We start from the raw sequence: 17,090 nt of genomic DNA, 5'->3' as shown, positions 1-17,090 counted from the left end.
GTTAAACTGTCGTCATCGGTATTCCAGCCTTACGAGACCTAATTCGTTATGAGTTCTTTTAAAGAAATTTTGATTTCGGAGTCAAAATTTGTTGGTATTGAATTTGAATTGGCGACATGATATCAAGGCCTGTAGTCTGTATTTTAGTTTGTATTAAAAAGTTTTCTGGCTTTGAATACTGGTTAGTCCAACTTGCTGGTGGCTTTGGTTAGAAATTTAGTGTCCCAATTGAATTGGTAACCTCAGGTGTCTGGTTTATTTTCGTTTAACCGAATTTGCTTTACAATATGGGCTTGATTTTCCGTTCGAAACAACACCTTTTATATAAAATCATACTATTTTTTGTTTTGCTTGATTTCACATGCAATTACATTGAGCTTTTGTTCCTTAATTCAGTGCTTGTAGTTTTTTTTCAAGATGACATACTAATATATCTATTTCGATTTCTTAGGAAGAGTTTTCCCTAGCTCCACATCTCTCTGATCATTCGTATCCATACAGTGAGTTCAAACAGAATAGCAAAAGCTGATGTGTTACCGTATGTCGTACTGATTGGACGTTGCGGCTCCGTATCAATTCTATATCTGTGAGCTCTGACTCTTTGGTAGATTGTATTTAGTTCTTTGGTAGATGTGTCTAGTTCCATTTGTGCTGAAGTGCTCCTTTAGCCGGCATGGTCAGTATTAGTTGCGCCCGAATAGCCCCGTTTTTGTCAGAATTTTTTTGATGTCATAAACTGCTATTTGTTTGCTTTAAAAACAATTTGTTCTTTAACCCATGAAGAGAAACAATCAGTTGCTTCTGTTGTGTATCTATTTTTCCTATTTTAACGTCTCCTCGATGATTGATTTCGTGATTTTAGTGGCACAGATATTTTTCCAATATTTTGAGCAGGGATGTCACTTTTAAAAAAGAATGAAGACCTTTGACACATTTTTTGGTTTTTGACACTGAAGTAGTTGCAAGGCTGCGGTCGAACTATTTTCATTTTGCAACACAATATCTTAGTGCATTCTTGAGATTGTAATATGATATTTTCGGAGTTTTTAAATTCAATGATGTCCGAGAGGGCTCACCTAAATTTCTGTGTTCTTTGAGTTGTCAAATTAGGTATCAATTCTACTCCCAGCGTTAATAAATTTAATTCATAAGAGTTATTTATTTTTCAGAATACAGGAACAACAGAGACAACCAGAACAAGGAAAACCTTCATCCTCACAAGAAATGTTACCTCCACCAGTACCCTCCCAACAAATGCTACCCCCACCAGTACCCTCCCAACAAATGCTACCCCCACCAGTACCCTCCCAACAAATGCTACCCCCACCGACACCCTCGCAACAAATGCTACCCCCACCAGTACCCTCCCAACAAATGCTACCCCCACCGACACCCTCGCAACAAATGCTACCCCCACCAGTACCCTCCCAACAAATGCTACCTCCACCGACACCCTCGCAACAAATGCTACCCCCACCAGTACCCTCCCAACAAATGCTACCCCCTATAACACCCCCACTCACTCGACAAACGTTTTTCCCAACAACGCCACCACCGCCACAACAACCATTGCACCTACTACCACAACAGTATCTCGGCGTTCGACCCCGAAGGCAGTCGAGGCTACTACAGTATCAAAATCGTCCACCCTCAGCTATGACTGAAGGAGGAAGTGCCTCTCTAGGTGCTCAGGCATCTACCAGTTTATCTCAGAGGCCAGCTTCTTCATTGGGCAGTGGAGATAATCAACTCGGTCAGGATCTTGGCAGAAGAGAGTTGACTAATATGGAAGAGTGGACAGAAAGATTTGAAGCAGAGCCAGGTAGACCAAGTCCAGATAAAGTATCAGCTTGTGCTTCATACAATTCGGCGTAACTCTTTTTTCTTAAACACTCCAATGTTTTTCGATACCTTGATTTACCTTAATACCTTGATACTTTGATTTTATCCGATACCTACTTTCCACTCATTATTTTTCTTTCTTGCTTTATATTCCGCTTTATTTGTCTCAATAACATGATTTTATTGTTTTGTAAACTCGAGGAAACCATTTTCACTCCAGACTGATAAATAACTTTCATTTAGCGGCATTAAAGAAGAATTTTCTTTGCGCTCAAAGTTAATTGTTCCGACCCCCACTTTAGTGGGGAGGGAGGAACTATATACTCAAATAAGTTCTTTTGTTCAGTCAATTTTGAACGCCGATCGATGTATTCATCGTAGAGAAGCACGTACATCATAGAATATGGAGTTAAACAGATTTTTTCGAATTTCGTTTTTTACATGGATTTATCGATGTTTAAAATTTTGTGAATATTCGGCAGTTTTTTTTTTCACATTTTCCGTAACTTTTGCTAAAATTTGGCACAATTTTTCTAATATAATTAATAGCCGCCTCAGCTTCTCAGCAGGCTATTATAGCGCTCCTATTTCTTTACGATTCAAAGAATTTGAATTGCATTGGGGCGCTGTCTTTTTTACGACTCTAAGAGGAGTATTGGTTTTCTTAAGTTTTTTTAAGCGGAAGCAATGTTCGTTGAGACGCTGTTTTGACCTATAAGTGAAAGTGAGTAAAATTGTCTTGTGAACTAATTGAGCAAGAGAAATTTTTTGATCAAGCGCTGCGTTTAGTGAATAACATCTTGAATTTGAAAAGTGTATTTTGACAAAATGGCACATATAGATAGCAGTTTTTAGCCGTTTTTTCGTCTGATGAGTGGCCGTTTTTTGCTTACAGTTTGGTTTTTTGTAGAAATGACTTTTATTCAATTTAATGAAAATAATTGATACCACAGTGTTTTTCAGAGCCTGAAAATGCGTTTCAAGTTCAAAACGGGCACATATTTTTTAATTTTTGCTTTTTTCTATTAATTTCTTCATTTTTGGATTATTCAGCCGTCTTGTTTTGCAAAATTAGTTACTAAGGCGTTTTCCCCTTGATAATTCAATTGCTTAATGCCCCTTTCTACCTCAATGAAATTTTGTTTTATAAAATTGTGCATATGCTCATGCAATTTTTGCAGTTTTTTTCCAATTTATCTGTATTTGTTTTTTTGGTTTTATTTACTAGAAAAAGTCTTCTTATGCAACATCAGTTATGTAATCTTTTTTCTTGATTTATAAATTGGAAACTCAAAAATTAGTATCAAGAATTAGTTTTATTGTTACCGTGTTTCTTACCTTGTGTCCATATTCTTCGCATTTTAGTTCGTATCATTTTAGCATTGTCCTGGCAACTAAATTTATATTTGTTTTATTGATAAAGTTGTTAAAAAATTGAATGATTTCAGCTTTTTATTAGATTTTTGTCATTTTCGTTTGCAATGGAATTCTTTTAACACAAGGTAATATTGACAGCTTCTTTCCAAAATTTTTACTTGCTACTATATATTATACTTTTCTTGCGGCCTTAGTTATTGTTTTTAAACTATTTTTTGCCTTTGAATATTATTCTGTTGCTCATGTCTCTTCTGTGATTAATTTTTTTTGAATTAGTTGGAAAGGAAGAATTATGTGTTGTTTTTGTCTCAATTGCCGTTATAAGAAATCTAATTGTTGTCGTATTCTGATTCTTAAATTTGAGCATTATTTTTTGAAAAATTTAATTTAATTTCTAAGATTTTTCTGCCGTTTGCTTTCGCGATCTTTTTGGGAGTAGAATCATGAATGATTTGATGGCAATTGAAAGCCCTGTCAGCTTTTTCAGCCAAACTGCATTTTGACCATTCGAGTCATTATAGAGTTTTTTAACGTTACCAAACGTTTTCAATAATAAAAAATTTTGCTGCATTTTGTTTCTCATGGTGACAGGGTTTTATATTTCACCAGTTTTTAGATCTGAACTGAGGAGGTAATGAGTTTATGGTTCACTAAGAAAGGTAAAGGCTTCAGCTGCAAATACATTTTTCCGTGAAGTTGTGATGCTTCGAGTTGCTTCCGGAATCCTTCTGGCTAGATTTTTAAGATCTGTTCACACACTTCTATAATTTTTGAAGTCAACTTAGAGTAGTGATTTAGGTCACGCGGAAACATTTGAGTGAAAACGCGAGGGGTTACGCGGCGTGAATGATTTTTGCTTCAATTTTAAAGTAGATTGAGAAAACGGAGATTTAACAAAAACTCGATTTTTTGCTAGTTTTTTTTCGTTCACATGCGGCAATTTCACTTTGACTTTTACTGTTTTTTCAATTTTTTGGATCGAGTTTTTTCTCAATGGCTTTTCTCATTCCATTCATAGTTCGTTCTAGGCCAAATTTTGTGATTGAACCAAGTTTTCATTTCTCATTAGTGGTTTTTTGTTCACATGCGGCGTTTTGGCCTTAAATTTCTGTTTTTTTTTTATTTTTATCCGATTTTTTTAGAAACTGTTTTTCCAAATCACTCATAGTTCCCTCTACGTCTAGTTTTTTGATTCGTCAAGGAAATTTTTTTGAATTGTACGTCAGGATTTGTCCTGCTTTGTTTTTTTATTTCGTCAAATAAAAATTTTTCGCTTTAACTTGGTTCGCAGCTGGTTCAACATTTTGCGTGAAATCTTTTTGACTTCTCTAGGTTAGTTGCACTCTTCTCTCATTAGGACAAAAGTGTTATAATACAGCAGTTCCTTAGCAATGCAACTCAAAATGAATAGAGTCAGTATCAAAAAATTAAACTCAGAACTAGAGACGATAGGAACCCATAGAGCGCAGTTTTATATGCTCTTTACTCGAACTTGGTTCTTATAAGTCCTAGTTACCACCTCTAATGCTTTGAATATTGATACCAGCGCCTGTATTGTGTCACTATGAAACAAGAGTATGATCAACTAGAAAATGATATCAATTTAGTTTGCGCTATTGAATTGTTTTTCTACGAAATCAATTTTATTCATGTTTTTTCTTCTTTCAATCCCAATCGTGGCTATGGGAATCAACGGCGGCTATTTTTCGGCAATCTGCCGTGCATGTGTTAATATTGGTAAAAACAATAGAGTAGTGCTTTATCGTTATAGGTAGAAAAGCGGTGCTAAAATGTTTGATTGGAGTTTTTTTGGCTGAAAATTTTAATAAATTTTTCAAATTTCAGACCTTTTCTATCAAAATCTGCACAAAATACGCGTTTTTGGTCCACTTTGTTTAAGTTTGCCAAAATCTGACATAGAAACCGCTAACACAATCTCCGTAAACTCCAAAATAGAGTTAGTTCAAATTCGACGCACTTTAAACGTCTTTAAAATTCGTCGCCCTATATTAAAATTTGCCGTTTTTTTGCAAATATAGCTCGATATTTATACAACATGCAAAATTGTTTTTTAATTTTGAAATATTTTACTTTGCATTTAGTGTTATTTGCAAACATTTGGAACACTGGGGTGGTTTGTAGGGCGGGAGGCAAACTCAGGGATAGGTTTGATATCCTCTACATTTTGGTGATGTCAATCTTTTCAAAATTTTTTTTTCAATTTATTTTTTATGTTAATTACTGTCAGATTTTTCAATTCATAGCTCAACTAATCCGACCTCCTGTTTATTTGAAAATGAGGCCAATTGTAGATATAGTTTGTTATCAGAGAATATAACGGTTTTTAAAGACCTTTAGTAGGAGTTTTAGTAAAGCTTAACTGAGTTATTGTTTTTTGCCCTAAATTGTTCCTGTTTTGCAGTCTGATTACTAAGTCTAACCAATCAAAGATCGCCATAGCTTCTTCAAAAACTCTAAGTGAGCTTATACGAGGAATTCAGTTTGGTTACCAAATATCTCCTATGACATTTGAATATATCTGTTTTTAAAAAATCTTTGAGATTTTTTGAACCTGTCAATTTTTTCTTCGGTCATTTTTTGTTTTATTTATCAGTAAAAACAGATCAAAACTTATTATAAAAGATGCAATTCTTTGTTGTGGAACTTTGAAAATGTCAGCTTCTAGGTTTCGGTACTACAAGTTTTCATGCAAAAATTTGTGATTATCGTGCATGATTGCCATTTTTTGCTGTTCCTTTCTGTTTCGTCTGTAAATTAAGACAGTATTTAACAATATTTTGCTGCATTTTGTTTCTCACGGTGACAGGGTTTTATATTTCACCAGTTTTTAGATCTGACCTGGGGAGGTAATGAGTTTATGGTTTACTAAGAAAGGTAAAGGCTTCAGCTGCAAATACATTTTTCCGTGAAGTTTTGATGCTTCGAGTTGCTTCCGGAACTCTTCCGGCTATATTTTTAAGATCTGTTCACACATTTTTATAATTTTTGAAGTCAAATTGCAGTAGTGATTTTGGGCACGCCGAAACATTGGAGCGAAAAAGCGAGTGGTTATGCGGCGTGAATGATTTTTGCTTCAATTTTCAAGCAGAGCGAGAAAACGGAGGTTTAACAAAAACTCGCTTTTTTGCTAGTTTTTTTCGTTCAAATGCGGCAATTTTACTTGAAAATGTCAGCTTCTAGGCTTCGGTACTACAAGTTTTCATGCAAAAATTTGTGATTATTGTGCATGAGTGCCATTTTTCGCTGTTCCTTTCCGTTTCGTTTGTAAATTAAGACAGTATTTAGCAATATAAAAGAAAAAAGCGTTTTAAATTTAGTATCTGAACATATTTTTTGTTTCCATAACGTTTGATTTTAAGGGCTGCGACACCCTTCTCTCGCAACGTCTGTTTACAGATTTGTTTGGGTAGAGGATTGTTTTTTTGTCCCGTATTTGTTGTTACTTTTTGTTACGTATGCCAAATAATTGGGCAACAAAAAGCCGCAATTGTCAACTATAGATGTATAAATCAACTTAATAACTGATATCGCTATATAAATAATGGCTTTATTGACTTTTCAAATTAATTTTTTTCCAAAAGTGTCCGAGTATTCTTCAAGGTATCCCTTTTTGTTCTTGCTTTCGTCTCCCTTTTCATATTTTTAAAGTCGTATTATTTTCTCAATCTAGCCTCACTGCTGAATGAGCTCGTTAATATTTCTGTTGTTAAAACGTTATGACTGATGTCTTTAGGGCTTAGACAAAAGTTTCAGAAGAATTTTGTGAGTTTTAGATACCTCTAATTTTCTGGTTTCCTGTTGTAATTGTCAGATTGTCTTTTTACAGAAAGACTTCATGGTGCTCAAAGGAGACGCGGGTGACGCTTCAATTTTCTGGCAATTAACAGGTGACAAACTTAAGGGTTACGAGACTGGTTCCGACATTTGTTTGTGAAATTTGTTAGTTCTGCTTGCATTTAATGATATTTTATAGGCTTAAACTTTATAGTCTGCCCAATAATAGACGCAATTCGTTTTGAAGGAAATTGAATAATAAATTGTCTACTCTTAATCGAAAGCTGATTGTGACCATGAATTTTGAAATTATTTGTTTTTGAAAAAAGTCAATGTATTCTGGGCTTAGACAATCTTATTTCTGTTAACTTGTAGCGTAATATCTCCATAGAGAGGTCACATCTCCTAACTTTTTAACTACAATTTGCTCTTTGTAACAATTTTGTCTTCTTCAAATGGTCTTTTTCTTGGTACAACAAGTTTTCCTAAAGTATTAATGATTTTTGCTGATTCACACATTTGTATGGGTTTTTGATTTAATTTCACAGTAACTAAATGGGCGGACCTGAGGCCAGCTGAAAATAAAGCAATCCAAAATTGTTATTGTTGTGGAATGAGGAAAATCGCATTGAGGAGAAGTTCCGTATTTTTTCTAAGAAGGTACAACTAATCTTCTTTAGAGTTTAATCTGACGCCATTTCAAGTTGGTTATTAATGGTTTTAAAAAATTGAACGGAGAGTTTTGTTCGTGATTACTTTTGTTACTATTTAATTTTTGTCGTGTTTTCTGGTAGTCATAATAATGACAGGCCTCATCGGTCCTCTAAGGTAGATTGTTATATTCATTTAGTAGTCTGTTGAAAGATAGGTTAATGTCTTTAATCTCTTCCTAATTAAAAGCAAAATCATCGAGATTTGAATCTGTTGCAGAATATCTTTATTTACTTTAGTTTTGTGAGATTATTATAGACAAGGAGGCTCGGTTATATGCGTACGCACATAATGTTCCGACCCCGCTCATCCACATTCTTGACTTAATTGGCTACCAAATGATGAAGAGATAGAAAACTTTCAAAAACATACACATCGTTCAATAAACAATGAATAAAATACGATAACGCCTTGCCGGAGGGCCGATGAAAATTGATGATAATAGGACTATTTGAAACAACAAAATAAAAACCAATTAACAAACATCATCTACGGTCAAAACTTTAAAAAACTCTATGATAAATTAAAATAACCAAATAATAATAATAATAAATTGTTTTTGGAACAGACAAACTAAAAATATGTTTATATTTTTACACTTTTTGTATACACACATACTGAACCGAGAGAACACCAAAAGGCAGTGTTGCCTCGTCATGTGGTGCCTTATGTGGTGCCTCATGTGGTGCCTCATGTGATGCCTCATGTAAATCTATAATAAAAAAACATAAAATCAAACTCGCATCAGATAAAAACTAAAACAATTTAGCCTATACTTCATTACAAAAGATATGGCACCTGTCATTAATGCAACTGGTTAACAGCCGACAAAAAAGAGCAAATAGGTGCGAAGTTCCAAAATACTTTTTCATTTTTGAAAACAATTAATTTCACAATTATTAATGTCGTAAGATATCAATTGAAACCACTAAAACGTTCATTAATATCCAAATAATTTGAGAGATTTCATTATCCAGGTTTTGATTGCGCAAAATTTCAAAGATATTATTCGGATCAACAATTTTTGTTATAATTTAAAAAGAAACCAAAAATCAATTCAAATGTACAAATATATAAAAATCTAAAATTTTATGAAATCCTGTATTAACAGTAGTAACAAAGCCGGGAAACAAATAATTGAAAATAAAACAGTTATAAATAATAGCTCACTGTAAACGAGTTGTGACCTGTGTTTACTGAGACTGAGCCACAAATCGACCGAAAAACTATTCAAAAAAGACGGAGCTTAAAAACCCAAATTATTTTTGAAAACAAAACAAAAGTCACAACAGGCTTCGGATTAAAAAAATTGACGGATAAAGTTTCAACACCTCAGGAAGCCAATTAATAACGAGATTAAGTCACGAGCCCCCAAAAAAAAACAAATTCAAAAAGTAGCCAAAACCTGAAACAATTTTAAGACATGACAATGTTCCAGGCAGTATAATTGCAAGATGTTACCTGCAAGAAATCTTAATCATCATTTTCGTTTCATCTTAAAATTAAAGATTTTTCCTTATAAGCGGACTACTAATATATGACACCAAAAAGAAACCCAGCAATTGAACAGTATAGAATTCTCGAACATTTTTTGAAGCAATCTGTCACAATATATTACCAAGCGCGAAAAAAATGTTCGAATCAAAAAAGCAATTAAGACTTCTTATGGTTGAGGTTGAGTTACATGGTGGCGAAAATAAAAACAAAAAGGAGATAGATGAAAAAAAATCTTTTTTTAAAAAATTTAGTTTGAAAGTCATTGAAATAAACAGCTATAAATAAAATCTCTAACTAAGTTGATTTTTACTTTTTGGTAAAGCAATCAAGAGCTATCATTGGTTATATGGAGTACAACAACAAAAAGGTAGAAAAATTTAGGCAAAATTAAAAAATCCAAGACGAAGTTTTGCGAGGTAACTGTGTCTCAACCCGAAAAGCATGAACTATCCAAAAAAAATAATTAACATATCCAGCTACGACTTTTTCGAACGTTCTAATTTTTCCCTACAATGCCTTCTCATGATTGGAGTTGTCAATAATGTGATTAATCGACAAAGAAACAAAATGAACTCAAAAAAGTGCAATTATGATAAAAAGATAAAAAAGACGAATTGAAATCGCGTGATACCAAATTAAAGAAACCATTAGTTAAAAATAAAAAATCGTTCCGGATTTTAATTCAAAAATATCAGGAAATTCGTCTATGTTTATGCCTTTTTTACTAAGACTGCGCCCAAAGTTGAGAGACATGAGAAAAATAGTTGCATAGTTCAGAAATTCATCGACATTTTCTCAATGAAATATATTTAAAGTCATAACAGAAATTAGATAACAATTGAAAAAAATTTACAGGCTCTTTTATAATTTTTAAAACTATCTGGATCTTTGATTGAGGACACTAAGCCATTGAACTACAAAAATCGTAAGAATTGAAAACAAAACGCAAGAAATTCATTTTATTTTTTCGAAAACTATTGGTCAGAGCCATAAAATCCATGAGCTTAATTCTGAAACCATAACTTAATCGTGTTGGGTCTTGTTTACTGTAAATAGTATCTGTCATTAATTGAGCCCTAATTTGAAGTTCTCGTCCGTAATTTACATAAAAAACATTTACACAGCGGAAATTTTCCGAAAAAAATGCGCCCCATTAAAATCTAAAAAAATTTATCATAAGGATCCATGTTGAGATCGAGATCGGCCCAGATATTGCTGAGCGTCTAACAAAACAGTCAATTATTGAAATGGTTGCGAAATAGAACAAATGTGGACAAAACTTTTCCGTTTGTTTAAAATAAATAAAGCTTTTTGTATAATTATCGACTTTAAGTTTGCAAAAAAAATTGGAAAAATTATGGTTCCAGAAGACTCGTAAAGCCAACGGGAGTACAAATAGCTTTTGTTTGGGCTTAAGAAGGATATGGCCGCAGTTTAAAGGTGTCTATTTTCGGCAATTTTGAAGCAAGTGAGCTAAAAAAGCCATTTCTTAGACAAAGCAGCCCTCCTCTATCTTTAGAGATAAGATCAATAACATTACAGTTGACAATTTTAACATACCACAGTAATATTGGCAAAAAATTGGTCAAAAATGACGATAATTTGGTAAAAATATGAATAAAAACAGCTGAATTACGTCTAATATTCACAAAATTTAAACCTCGATGACTCCCTATAAAAAGTGAAAACTGAAAAAAAAATTTAATTCCATATTCTACGTTGGACGGGCTTTCTAATCATACGACTCACAACTCTCTTCGATTATTACATCGATCGGCCAAAATTGTCAGAACAAAAAAAATCATTTGAGTATATAGTTCCTCCCCCCTCAGAGATCGGTCGGAAAAATTAAGTTAAAAGATGTAGATAAGCGGGATTGGAACCTCAATTGCATTACCGAACCTCCTTATATGTTTTCAATTTTAGTGTTTAAGAGTAGTCACTTGTTGTTTTTTCCTTTTTGCTTACAAACTAGGACATGAAAGGAAAAACTGTGTCGATTGCAATAATGAAACAACGAAAACTGTATTAGTTTCATGAATTGTGTGTAGAAGATCATAAGTAATAACAAAAAAGAGTAACTAAAAACTCAAAATCATATTATAGTATGGTATTTTTGTATTTTTTAGTTTTGTGAACATTGCCAATGTCGATGATCTACCCCTAGAGTCGTGATAATTAGTGTCTTATTAGTTTATCTTTACGTCAGCTTCAATTAAAGCAACCTTAACGTTTGACTTCATTTTTACCACTATTTTTTTTAAAGAGCTTACCTTAAATTCGTGGCGCAGCCAGTGGTCTCTATTTGCGGTCGGGGGTAATGCAACTCCACAGTTGAGGGCAAGAAATCCACTATGGAGCCGTTTCCGCACTCAACGTCGCCCAACCAGCCTCTTGAATGTGAGCAGTGGTCGGAACTTGTATTTTACAATGGAAGCCGAGGGCAATTTTTTTCAACTGACGTCTAATATGATCATAGAGGTAGCCGGACCTACTGCACGAACTAAGAGCGGCAAACATTTGAGCGTTATAAATGTCTATCTCTCAAAAGCACAGATAAGCAATTCCAAACAATTCATTCAAATGCCTGGCATAAAATTGTGGAATTTTTGTCAGAGACATCTTCATAGGCAATTTGCGCAAACAGTTCATCCAGCGGGAACTTCATGTGCAAATCGTGAGGCAACTCAAGCTCTGCTAAAAACTCTTGCTTCCGAAAAATGGTACGAGAAGTTGAGCTGAAGTTTGCAACGACTTTGAGATGTACAGGAGACATAAAAGCTCTCATAAGGTTTTAAAGCTGTTGAATAAATCGAAGGAAAGTTTTTATACTATGGGCTTTGACTTCAGATTTGAAAGCTTTAAGACTTGATTTCAGACATCAGCTTTAAGACTTGATTTCCTCAAAAAATTGTTAAATAAAAAATTTGGCCAAAACGGGCATGCCTATGGCAAAGAAAATTTTTAAAATTTGTTAACTGTCAGTCGTACCTGCTACATTTTGGGAGCCGGGGACTAACATTGAAGTAGGTAAAATTAGACCGACTTTTTTTTATGATTAACTGTAACTTTATTTGAAAATACGTTTAGTTTTTAATGGAGATATGAAACACAGTATCAACACAAGTGTCGATGATATGGTTCATGCAAACATTTATTGATTATATCAGTTGCTGCATGCTCAGCTGACACGATATTAAGGCTTGCGGTATAGTTTTAATGTCAAGACATTTTTCGTTTCAAACTTTTCAGTTCGGGGCAAAAAAGGACCAGGAAAATACACTTGTACTGATCAATCGTCAGATGGTTATTGATCAGACGCACTCAGAAGATAGCTATGAGCCATGACCAGATGATATCTCGTAATTATCATCTGATACGGGGTCAATAAACAGCAGATAACCAGGGAGAGGTTCCACCTTTAATGGCAGGCTCTAACGATTGTCTCAACACCGTCTAATAAGATCCCACCCTATTTTACTGGTTAAATACGGGTTGGCTTCATCATAAGCAAGGAACTGAGGACCTCACTATACGTACTGAAAAAACATTCTCAAAATTCTAGCTTTTGCATTCCTAAGAAAAGCTAACCAAATTTTAGACAGATTCTGCTGTAGGTCCATATGATATCACGCCCTCTCCTATGCCTTCGCCCTCTCAACAGATGACTTATGGAGCTGCTGGTCAGCAAGGGCAAGCGGGCTCTACAAGCTACACTTTGGGTGCTTCTGTCAGAGTCCCTCCCCTCAGTTTGCTCCTCCCACTTCCCAGAGATGATCCCAGACAACTTTTAATGAACCAATTTTCCCCACAGGTTATGAGAGAATATCATGAAATGAGACGTTTTCAACCTGATGGAAGTTTCCCTTTGATGCCTACAAATTTTAACGGAATAACGAATGATTACACGTCACAGATCGGACCTTATAACGTAGTTGAAAACGAGTTTTTAAGTATGGCCTTTAGTTTACGAGAAAAACAGGCAAACTTGATGTTTCCGTTGTACGCCATTGAATCGGATTGTGCTGTTCTTCGACTGTCAAGAAACGACGAGCCTAACAGACCTCGACCTTTGATGTTTCTTCCGTGTGGATTCTACAAACCCTTTCTGTACCCAACTAATGTCAACCATGCCAAGTACATGGGTCCGATTGAAATTCACCCGGGTGAGTTTTGGGGTGCTTATCAAATGCAGTTTGGGTTCTACTTCCTGCATTCGGTGGTCTATTTCTTTGATGAATGTATTCTCATTGCAAGGCAACCCCCGAGAAGGATGCACGTGATGATTGATTTTCACAATTTGTTCACGGAGTCAGACCGGAACCCGTTTTTGTGGCTGCAAAGAAAGTTCAATTCTGCTGAGGTAAGTTGGCAATACTGTTTGTAGTACTTTTCATATCATAAAACATAATTAGGAACTACTAGGCTAGACTACTTTTCCCAGACCTGTGCGAAATCCATAATGGTTTGATCCCACTTTTGCGGCTAATATTAAGGCTACACTTTTGAAAATGCAGCATCTTTAGATAAAGATATGGCTGCAAAACGGCTGTTTTGTAATCCCATTATATCGAAATGTGAGAAATAACAGACCTAATATCTGACATAGGGTTTCTAATTTCAAATAAGTTTAATTTTACTGCCACTTCAAAAGAAAGTTTTCGGGAATTAGTGTTTTCTCTATTTTTTATTAATTTATTTCTTTATTTACCCAAATTGCATTTTAACTCTGATTAAAATGCTTCGTTTTTTCTGCTGCTCAATTAGTGATGAGAAAATGAGCTAGTGGTCAGGCCAAAGGTTTTCATGCTTTTCGTTGGATTGTTTTTCAGGTTTTGTCCTGATATGCTTTGCCCAAGAATTATTCATACTTCTTTCCCCAAATTTTTTATTTCAATTAGAAACCAAATTGGAGCAATGGTTTTAGTTATTTTCGAATTTTCGAGCAGTAGAAAACTCATAAGTTAGTCACGTTCAAAACGTTAAAATTTTTCACACTGTTTTTACAGCAAAAGAGACATTGTTTGAACTCATTTTCAGATTTTAGATAGAGTTCTGCTTTAAATCCTACATTTTGATCAATGTCTTCTGAAGCCGAAGCACTTGATTTACTGGTGCATGCGTTCTTTTTTTAATCAATCAATCGAAAGCTATTTTTTTAGCGCTTTGATGAAATTTTTCATACAATTCTGATTGTTGGAGGTTGTCTGAGAATTGTTAATGTAAGTCTTATTACTTAAACAAACAGTTCCCATTGACGTGATAATAAATACTAAAAGTCTTCAACTTTAGTCCAATTTTAGATCATTGCTTTCCTGACCTTCACACAACATTTTTGTAGAATTTGTTAATGACTCTCACAATGTTTTCGTTTGATAGCTAACTTTTTGCATGTCTTAAACATTATATGTTTTGATAGTTTTTGCATTTTGCGCCATTTTTATTTGCCCTATTGTTGAACTGTACCCGAGTTTCAACTGTATCCTTGGCTATCATTTGTTTTGAATCAAATGTAATGATTTTGCGGTTATCGTTAATCACTTGCTACGTTGTTGTATCGGTGTTGTTTTGTTTCTCCGTTGAAATATGAAACGATTCTCTATTCTTTGACTCTGATGGAATTCTCAGCAAAACTGGCCTCCTAGAAACGCTATCTCGAATTTGGTCAATGCGCTATTAATTACGTTAGCATTAAAATCACTAATTTTTGAAGAAAAAGGAGTTTTCTGCTTTCCAAATTCCCATAAATTTCCTACCTGTACTTTGCAGATGCAGGGTCATATGTTTTAAGACAGTCAAAAGCTGTTTGCTGATTTTTTTTTAAAAAAATTCCTGATTCTTTTTAACCTCAAATATTTGGAATGTTTTCTTTTCTTACATATCTGCTCGGATTTTTTCGATGAGAAATCAAGTCGCAATTATGAATTCAATCAAGTCGGGACAAAAAACAGTACGAAAAACGACTGGTTTAGAGCCGGATTTTATTCAAACCTATTCCATATTGCAATTGACAGCTTATGATTTTCAGTTCAAAGCTATGTGTATTCATAACATAATAGTGAAATCTTGGATTCTGCTCAATTTACTGATATTTTTATGGTTTTTTATACTCATATTAATAACAGGAGGGGTAGAAAAAACCTAATTGATGTTTCATATTGACAGACACGGTTCTCGTTTATACTAAGAACTCATTTTAGAAGGTTTTTAGTCTCGCTTTTGTTTGATCATTTTTTGTCTTATCATCTAGTCTAAAACTTGAAAAAAGTGTCAATATTTGGCTAGTTTTGTTTGCTATTTAACAAACCTTTTTCATAATTACTTTTGACAGCTTTTGGTTTTCATCTCTTCATCACTGTGTATTCAAACAACTTTTAAAGAAAAACTGAGTTGTGCCCGCTATTTTGCTCTACTTGTTGGCTTCATCCATAACAGAGTTTAATCATTTGAATGATGCGGTTTTAGCCAGTTGTCGCTTTTTTTTAATGTTTGAGTTTTTGTTCTGCTGTAAATAAGTTATATTAATGGCAGTTATTATGGACTATCTCGTGAAGCATATATTTAGTTTTTCACGGTCTTAGAATGTATGGATTGTGCTCTGAAATTTAAAGTTTGTTTTTTTTTATTAAAAATCAGTGGGGTTTTAGCGTTGTCAGCTTTTACAATAATTTTGATGTCATCTCACTTAGATTTAATAACAACAGCTCTTGTTGTATCACCAATGAAGCATTATTGAATTTTCTCATTTGTTTTATTACAGTTTTAATGGTTTCGACAAATTATGAACTAGTGTATTCCTTATAATTAAGTAGCAATTAGAGTAGCATTTTTGTATCTCATTTTGCTGCCTTCACAGTCTTTCGTTTTGTTGCCTTCTCAGTCTCTTTGTTGACATGTCGGCAAGACCATTTAATTAAATAAAATTGTCTTTTTGTGGTGTTTTGAGTTCGAATTGGGAATTTTGTTATCAAAATTTATTTTTTTTCGATTCACTCATGTTTTTTCTTTTTATTTTCTTGGTAGACCCAATATGTTTCGTTGAAATTTACGTAATCATATAATCAGTCTATTTATTGTCCAAATAGCTCTAGTCTGAACTTTTGTGGCTCCTTTATATGGATAAAGATAAAAATGCAAAAAAGAGCCTTTATAAAATAAATTTAATTGATCTTTACTTTTGTATGTTTTTTTTGGTGTGTGCATTGTTGACTATAAAAGACTTTTCGTCTAATCAGGATGGGAGCTGGGCTTTGATTTTTGAAGTTTTTGAGATTATATTTCAAGACTGTTTTTTTTACTTTGTCAAGCGCCGAGAAATTAACAAGTGATCTTTTTCATTAGTTTCTAAAAATCCGCAATTGAATGTTTGTGCCGCCAAAATTATGTGTTTTCTTAATAAAAATGATTTTTAATAAGATTTAGTGTCAGAAAGATCTGTTTCCTTTTCTTGTACCAAACATTCTGACCAGTTAAATTATTTTCTTGTCCATTCTGAAGATTAAAAAAAATTAAATTCCTTCTACGAGAGGAGCTTGAATACTCTGTTTCATATGGTACACAATTAAGCAAAAAATTATAGCGGGGTCAGAACAATATGTGCAAAAGCACATTAACGAGCCTCAGTATTGAGTTAAAATCTTCAATCTAAGTAATGATAATTTAAGAATTGAGTGTATTCAGTGATATTAAATCAAAAAATTTCAACCCAGATTTACTATCAAATTTACCATCAATTATATATTCTAAATTGTAATTTTTACAGGGTCAAAATAAAGCCGTTAAGATAGCGAGCGTTAAAAGACTGGATCTTTTTGAGGAACAGCAGTAAAATGTTTTGGTTCAGGCGACCGTTTTTTGATGGACTCATT

General features: G+C 33.9%; 1 protein-coding gene across 1 annotated transcript in view; it reads left to right on the top strand.

Annotated features, from left to right (window-relative positions):
• Positions 1 to 17,090, top strand: part of LOC142340886 (uncharacterized) — a 50,617-nt gene that overhangs the window by 17,230 nt on the left and 16,297 nt on the right. The window contains exons 3-4 of the mRNA XM_075391654.1: positions 1,170 to 1,822; positions 12,840 to 13,585. Coding sequence (XP_075247769.1) covers positions 1,170 to 1,822; positions 12,840 to 13,585 — 1,399 coding nt within the window. The remainder of the gene's footprint in view (positions 1 to 1,169; positions 1,823 to 12,839; positions 13,586 to 17,090) is intronic.

Source organism: Convolutriloba macropyga, chromosome 6 (genome assembly GCF_964194025.1).
Source record: "Convolutriloba macropyga chromosome 6, txConMacr16.3, whole genome shotgun sequence".
Lineage (NCBI taxonomy): Eukaryota > Metazoa > Xenacoelomorpha > Acoela > Convolutidae > Convolutriloba > Convolutriloba macropyga.
The sequence above is the reverse complement of the archived record's forward strand: the minus strand, read 5'-3'. Positions and strand labels throughout refer to the sequence as shown.